This window comes from Ctenocephalides felis, unplaced genomic scaffold (assembly GCF_003426905.1).
Source record: "Ctenocephalides felis isolate EL2017-DRISC unplaced genomic scaffold, ASM342690v1 CF-g0.4_SCAFFOLD_03570, whole genome shotgun sequence".
Lineage (NCBI taxonomy): Eukaryota > Metazoa > Arthropoda > Insecta > Siphonaptera > Pulicidae > Ctenocephalides > Ctenocephalides felis.
Window position 1 is genome coordinate 14408948 of NW_020539724.1, and position 7742 is coordinate 14416689.

A 7742-nucleotide genomic window follows, 5' to 3' on the forward strand; every position below is an offset into this window, starting at 1 on the left:
ATAAATAATATTGTCTTGATAAATAAATTTAATCAGCTCAACAAATGGATGACAGTTTTGACTTAAGGACTTAAGTTTTCGACGATTTCGCATTTTACCAACATAAGTTTACGGCTGTCATCTGTTTACAACACAACAGGTTGACATTGAAATGAAATATAAAATTTCAAATATTTAATCGGCAAACTAATGTTCTAAATTTTAATTTAGAATTTTGATTGCTTTATTTATAAATGCAAATTAGGACAATATAAACGACTATGACATTAGACGCGAATTTAAACGCCGATATATTTCGGAGTGTTATTTTGAATGGAGCTAATCACTCAAATAAATATTTCTTGCATGATTTATTAGAAATTAACGATGGTCTGTATATCCTACAACATGTTTAATATTATTTTTTTATATATCTAATATATTCTATGCTCAAAGACAATACTGTCCTGCTGTGCTCAAACGACATAGTTAGCAGATTCCAAAATGGTCTGCTCTCGCTCTATAAATCTCCAGAAGATTTATTGAAACAGAATGTCCTTACTTCTCTGAAAGAAGAAGTAACATCAAGTGCAGCTGCATTTATAAATAGCAATCTGGTATGTTTATATCCTTCAGTTATTCTTCAATTATTTTGATTTATTTTATCTTTAGATTTTTGTTGCTGAAGACTCTGGTGTAATGAAATTGCACACTACAGACTCATATGATGGCAAAAATGGAAAACTACGAACTGTATCTAAAACATCAGCACATCAAGATATTGTTAATTCTGTTATTAAACTAACAGGTTCAACTAACTGTGTCACAGCTGGAAATGATTTGGAAATAAAAGTAATTATTTTGAAAACACTAATACTGAAGTAAATAAATTTAGTAATTCGTATTATTTCTGCTATAGATTTGGGATACAGATTACCTTCAAGATAGGTTTGCAGCAATACATAGTTTTTATCCAGCTCATAGAGATTTCATTACTGATTTGACAGTGAACGATTGTGAAGTAAATACTTTTGGCTCTTGTTCCAATGATCACATAAGCTTCTTGTGGGATTTGCGCAAAAGTACTCCAGCCACAGGTGAATGGACAAATTGACTAAACTTTTTTATTTTGGCTTTGTGTTTTTACTTTTCTATTTGAATTCTAAACATGATTATATTTTTTACAGGTTTATTCAAGAGTGAACATGGCCTGAAATGCATAAATTGGCAACCTGAATCTAATGTGGTTGCATTGGGAGATTGTGATGGCACAATATTTTTGGTGGATACCCGATATCCAGGAGCTGTATTTAAAAAAATTCCTTGCTTTACAGCAGAGCTTCATAAGATAGAATTTTGTCCATCAAAGTATGTATTGAATTATTCCAATAATTCCTCTTTTTTTAAATAGTTCTATATTTCATAATTATTTACAAGATTGTTCTATACAATTTGATCATGTTTTTTCTTTAATTTCTTTGTTCATATTGTTCATTATTGTTCATATTTTTAGCACAAAACTTCTAGCTGTTTGTGCTGATGATACAGCAGTTAAAGTAATTGATATTGAAAAGGATAATCCCGATTGCATTATTTATGAAGAAAATAGTCATACCGGTTTAGTACGGGGTCTTGCTTGGAATAGAGAGTCTCAGGAGTTGTATACCTGTGGATATGATAATAAATTAGTTTCGCATTCTATTGAGCTGTGATGAGTATAAGGATTCATCCTTTTAAATAAACTTTTTAAATTGTTTCATTTTTTGTTTTAATTTTTTTCCCAAATTCATTTGTGAGATCTATGAAATTTCAGAATCCTGCAACTAATAATATATATTAGTTGCAGGATTCTGATATATATATATATATATATATATACATATATAAAATATCAGGTGGACAACGATGTACGAATTTTAGTTACAAAATTATTATTATTCATGGAATTCTCTAATGTATTGCCCATTTTAATCAACAACCTTTTGCCATTTTTTAAACAGCATTTTATAATTCATAAAACTTCTGATCTCTATTTTAAAAAAAAACCTTAATGACACCATCATCATTATTAATTAAACTCGTATGGTGGAGTACCATGTATATATAATCTATTTCAACAATTAGAAACAGTTTGATTCAAATCTCTAAGTTCCCATATGTTAACTTCTATATATTAGATTATAGAACTTGCTATTTATATTATAAATATATAAATAATATTTAGTACTTACTGTCTACACACTGTTTTGAATTTCCCCAGATTTATGTGGAATATTATTGTTAAGATTCACAGAAGCTACATGGTCGGCACCTGGCTGTTGCTGCACCTTAATAAAAAATAAAAATAGCAATTAAATAATTTCAAAATTCTATTCCACATATAATTTCATGTAGATAAATTGTACCTGTGGAATTTGATTGCCCTGGCCTACTTGCTTACTTCCTTGAGATATATTTTGTTGTTGTGTGTTAACATGCTGATTATTTTGTTGTTGATTTATCTGATTACTATTTATTTGCTGGTTTTGCTGATTATTTAATTGTTGATTCTGATTATTATATTGCTGATTTTGTTGATTATTCAATTGCTGATTCAGCTGATTATTAAATTGTTGGTTTTGCTGATGATTTACTTGTTGATTTTGTTGATTTAACTGATTATTAAATTGCTGGTTTTGCTGATTATGTACTTGTTGATTTTGCTGGTTAATGAATTGTTGATTTTGTTGATTAATTTGCTGGTTGGGAATTGCATTACCATGTGGAGGAGGCTGAGGTGGAACTCCATGTTGTGCTTGGTTATAAATCTCATTCATTTGCGCCTGATGAACCTGATTTGGGTGCATATTTTGATAGTTTGGATGTCCTTGTGGTGGAAACTAAAACAATTAAAAATAGAAAGTTTAATACAAATGAACCGAAAATGAGAATTGTATTGATTACGGTTCCAGAGAAATTACAATTCCAAATCTTGTAACACATGCAATAAAATAATCATACATTTTATACTGCAAATATACATTAAATAAATGTAACATTACAAAAATTACATACCTGTCCATTAGGAGGCATTTGTCCTGGATGACCATAAGGATTTGGGGGTAGCTACCAATAAAGCAAAATCATAATGCATATCACACAAAAAACTACTAATAATAAGAATTGTAGCTAGTTTTGAAAACAGAAATCATTGTTAATTTACTTATAAAAAGTAAAGACAAACAATTAATATTTAAGAATTGTTATAAGAAATAAGTTATTTGATTTAATTACCAAAATATTCACTCTAAAATATCAAATCAGTTTACCTATTTAGGAAGAAAAATTAACAAATGCGATATTAATTAATAAGATGATATTTGTAAAAACTATTAGATAATCTAATAGTTTATATACATTAAAAACATTATATTAACTAACTAAACGAGCAGTGCATACTAACTAATATTATGTATGCAAACAGTGTAATTTTTCAAAATTTGAAAAAAAAACTAATCAAATGTAGTGAAATACTTACCATTCATTTTTAGAATTCAGTTAATTTAAAATTAATGATTAATTAGCCAAATATATCAACTATCATTTAGATATTTTGTTATTTATACAAAAAAAAAAAAAAACTAGCCACACAAGACAAAAAAATTACATAAAGTGAACATACCATTCCTTGTTGAATCATGCGCTGAATTTCTTCTTGTCTTCTCTTTTCGAATTCTTGATACTCTTCGTGTGTATAAATTTTTTGAGTTTCCAAGGTGTCCCATCCTTGATCTCTTTGGAACTCTTCACGTTTAGTTTGGTCAAAGAATTCCTTATAACTGAAAGGAAAATATTATGTGAAATGCCTTTCCTAAGTATTTGTATTGCAATAATGGATCATTTTTGTTATGTGCTAATAGATAACCAAATATTTAATATCACTAAAGTACTTTCTAACATTTTGCATCCATACAAAATAATACATTTTCAATCTCCCTTTTTCAAATTCATTCAGTATTTCCTTCATTATTAATGATGAATTTATAAACAAAATATAAGAATTGAAAAAAATAAAAGTAAAACTATAAAGACTTAATTCCTACTATTTATTATATAGTTCACCTTATTAAACCGTCTCTGTTAGTATCAGCCTCTGCAAACACATGCTCCCTCATCCTCTCCATTTCCTCAGCCCGCTCCCTCATATCATCTTCTGGAGCACCCTGCTGATACAATTTATCCAATTCTTTCAAAAATAAAGCTTTTACTTCATTTTCATTTTCATCCCATACACCATTGCCATCAAGATCTGATAAAATGAATGAAACATTAGTTTATTATATTAATATTCAATTATTATTCTTTTTTTTCCTTTACCATGTAGCATGAAGAAAGTCCTTGGATCAAAATTTTGATTTTCCATATGATCCTGCTTTTCCCAAACTTCTTCTAATTGTTGTTTACTTCCAGGATGATGTAACTAACAAATTATAAAAAATATATAGAGATTATTTTCAAATTTGTTTAAATTTTCAATATTTTTTTAAAAAAAGCTTACAGGTTCATGTTTCTTGTGTTTTTCTTCTTGATCTTTTAATTCCTTTTCATATTCTTTTCTATGTTCTTCGTCCAATGATTTTAATTTCTCCTGCTTCTCAAACTCCTTCTGCATTTCATATTCCTAGAAAATAAAACAATAAAATAACAAATTAATCTAAGCAAAAGAACATTATAAATGGCTACTTTACAGAATGTAATTTGTATTTCATCATAACTATATTTTATTACTATTACCTTAAACTCTTGCCTTCTTTTCTTGTCAGCTTCTGCAAGATCTGCGGTTGTTTTTAAGATCAGTTTTTTCAAATCTTCCACTTCAAAAGTGTGTTCATTTGTATGATCTAGATGTTCTTTGATCTTTAAATGCTCAGTATCAATATCATTTGTTAATTCAAATTGTTTTGTGGCCAAGTGACGCAGTCTTTCCAATTCTTGCCTTTTAAGTTCATCTAATTTTGTTCGAACATTATGATTTACGTATTCTAGCTCATGTGCAATTTTTCCCGTCTAGAAAAAAATTATATAAGTGATAAAGTATATTTATCTGGTTAAATATATTTAAAATATAAATTCAATAAAAATATTTTGATCTTTCCTTTTAGGGATAAAAATAATGAATAAATATTCTAAAAGAATGAAATTAGTCTACTGTAACAAAATATTTACATTTAATGATAAATAAATAATAATAAATGTAAAATAGATAAGTATGATTAATGAAAAGCATATTAAAAGCATTATATATTTAAATTGAGTTGCAAAAAATCCAAAGTATTGATAAAAGTCACAATAACAGATAATTAGTTGAATTTTAATGTTTTTGCATAGATATCCATATTTAGAAACCATAAAATTAATCAGTAAGTAAAATAGAATTAAATGAATGCAAATCAACAAGTATGCTATAAAATAGTTATTTTATACCATTTTAGCATGTTATATTTTTAATGCTCTTAACTTGTTAATTAATTGCTTTGCAATCAAATATAAGGACAGCAATTGAATCCTTCGTAAATTTATTTATGAAACTATGAAATAATTGAATGTAAATGGCATTGTATCATTAGGGAAGATGCCATACTAAATTAGCAAATCAGATTTTCTGGCAAAAACATGAACTTTTTCTTAATCATAAGTTAAGTTAAAAACAAAACAGGTATATCTTACCCTAATATCGACTTCTTCAGCCTTAGTCAATTTTTCTCTGAATTCTGGATCACTCTCTAGCGCTTGCACAACTTCTTGCAGGTACCTATGGTATTCCATGTATTCACTGAGGTCTCCTTCTTGGGCATCCTGGTTATTAGCATCATTGGGGGCTTCTCCTGGTTTCTTAGTAGTCACTGGTGCACATGTGGTGTACTGTAGTGCTACCAGCGAGATGACCACTAGTAATGGAAGAAGATTCATTGTCTGTGAAAAAGAATAAAAGGTAAGTGTATGCAAATTAATATTCATATATTAATCTACTTTCAAGTATTGGTTAACTCAATTAAATGAAATGAATTAAATCTAATATTTAAAGTATTTCCTTACACAAAGATTAAATTTTGGATAAATATGATCCCAAAAAAACTCTTGTGTTTAGTAAATATTTCCATAATAAAATATTGAATGATTTGCTTAAATCTATAAATTTGTATTCAAATAGCTTCCTTGATAATAGATTAGTTTTGGGGCAAATATGACTACAAAAAGTACTTTTGCGTTCAGTGAATTTGTCATACATCAAGAAGTTAATAATATTAAATTATATATATATATATATATATATATATATATATACTATCTTTGAAAGTATAATATTAATGATACACATGTTTCAAGACTAATTTTGTCTCATTTTCAGTGCAAATAAAATAGCTATGTAAGAAAACAATGCAGACTGAAACACCAAGTAAAAAAAATATTTTATCCACAATTTTGTATTTTAGGTTTAGGTTTTACCAAAGGTTGCCTTATACCACTTAACAAAAAGGCAATGATTAAACAAAAGGATACCAACTTCCTACCCATGTAATATACAGAAATATAAATATTCCTTGACTATGTTTTAAACTTAGTAAAACAGAAACAATTTCATCTCATTGCCATCCCTTACCCCAAAATATTTATTAAAATACTCTTGCACAATTGTAAATACAGTTAAACAGTTGTTGAAATACTGGAACTACTAATAGGATTTGAATATAGTTTTGTGATGGTCATAAAAGCACTTGGTTATAAGATTATATTAAAATTTACATGCCTCATTTTTTAATATTTTTAATGATAGGGATTAGCTCACAGAGTAGCGTTCCCGATTGACACACAGAAGGTTCTGAGTTCGAATCTCTGGCAAGAATTTGAAAAATATTAAGTAGTTAAATTTCATTATAATAGAATTATGAATTGTAACAACAAATATGTATGTAGAAATGTTCAGAAACATGTATTAAAGTTTAGAAATAGAATTAAGTGAACTTAAAGTAGTAGAAAAAGGAAAAAGAGCTTAGAAGATTAAATGAGTGGAGAGTAAAGAAGGAAGAGATATCTTATAGTATTTTGCACTGAATGATCTTGATGTAAGTTGAAACATATGAATATAATACTGTTTGTAATTTTTATGTACTGTGTTTTTTGATTTGTGTTATGCCTAAACTAATTCACTGATATATATATATATATATATATATATATATATATAATATAAAAATATATATATATATATATATATATATATATATATAACACTTCAATCGAAAGAAAACAAAATATATTTTTTATAGAAATTTCCATATTGCTGAACATCGTAAAATCCAAATAATCCATATTAGTATCAAGTATTTTAAAATGAAAATAGCTTGTGATTCAAAATAAATTCATTCCATACATATATAAATAAGAATTGAAAGAAATAATTGCATCATTTTGAAATTAGTTTTCTCGGTCTTTTCAAGAAACAATAAAATAATGATATAAATCATTGATTTTACTCTTGATAAGTTAATATTATATAAAGGTGGCTCTAAAATCATATAAAATAAAACATCATTGTATTTAATGATCATTATGTTATTGAACTATATGCATTTGTGTAAACAATAAAATAATTTGATAATATTTAAGATAAGCCAATGAGGTCATTTCTTCAGCAACAAAATGATGCAATAATTTTTTTGTGGAAATGAGTTTCTGTTTATTCTACATTACTTGTAGTCATTGGTTAATATTTAATAACTAAT

The 7742-nt window shown here is 27.0% G+C and overlaps 2 protein-coding genes across 3 annotated transcripts; one reads left to right on the forward strand and one right to left on the reverse strand.

Moving 5' to 3' along the window:
* The first annotated feature begins 124 nt into the window (after positions 1-124).
* On the forward strand, positions 125-1691 carry LOC113383422 (methylosome protein 50-like). Its single transcript, XM_026621690.1, has 6 exons — positions 125-369; positions 436-596; positions 652-831; positions 899-1076; positions 1167-1347; positions 1493-1691. The coding sequence occupies exons 1-6, from the start codon at positions 261-263 to the stop codon at positions 1689-1691; spliced, it is 1008 nt and encodes a 335-aa protein (XP_026477475.1). The 5' UTR covers positions 125-260.
* On the reverse strand, positions 1501-5931 carry LOC113382980 (nucleobindin-2-like). Of its 2 annotated transcripts, XM_026621238.1 has the most exons (10): positions 5686-5931; positions 4753-5025; positions 4517-4639; positions 4336-4438; positions 4081-4267; positions 3641-3797; positions 3034-3084; positions 2385-2858; positions 2211-2306; positions 1502-1645 (listed from the first exon to the last, which is right to left on the reverse strand). In XM_026621238.1, exons 1-9 carry the CDS (start codon positions 5926-5928, stop codon positions 2214-2216), a joined length of 1704 nt encoding a protein of 567 aa, XP_026477023.1. In that variant the 5' UTR covers positions 5929-5931; the 3' UTR covers positions 1502-1645; positions 2211-2213. The 2 variants fall into 2 exon arrangements, with proteins under 2 accessions (XP_026477024.1, XP_026477023.1); XM_026621239.1 differs by lacking the exon at positions 3034-3084 and having other exon boundaries at positions 1501-1645.
* Positions 5932-7742: the final 1811 nt, after the last annotated feature.

Coding starts and splice junctions, on each gene's coding strand:
- LOC113383422 (XM_026621690.1), top strand. CDS start 261: ATGACATTAGACGCGAATTTAAACGCCGATATATTTCGGAGTGTTATT. Junction 370..435: donor TTTATTAGAAATTAACGATG/GTCTGTATATCC, acceptor CTATGCTCAAAG/ACAATACTGTCCTGCTGTGC. Junction 1,077..1,166: donor CAAAAGTACTCCAGCCACAG/GTGAATGGACAA, acceptor TATTTTTTACAG/GTTTATTCAAGAGTGAACAT.
- LOC113382980 (XM_026621238.1), bottom strand. CDS start 5,928: ATGAATCTTCTTCCATTACTAGTGGTCATCTCGCTGGTAGCACTACAG. Junction 4,268..4,335: donor GACTTTCTTCATGCTACATG/GTAAAGGAAAAA, acceptor TCATTTTATCAG/ATCTTGATGGCAATGGTGTA. Junction 2,307..2,384: donor AGGGCAATCAAATTCCACAG/GTACAATTTATC, acceptor TTTTTTATTAAG/GTGCAGCAACAGCCAGGTGC.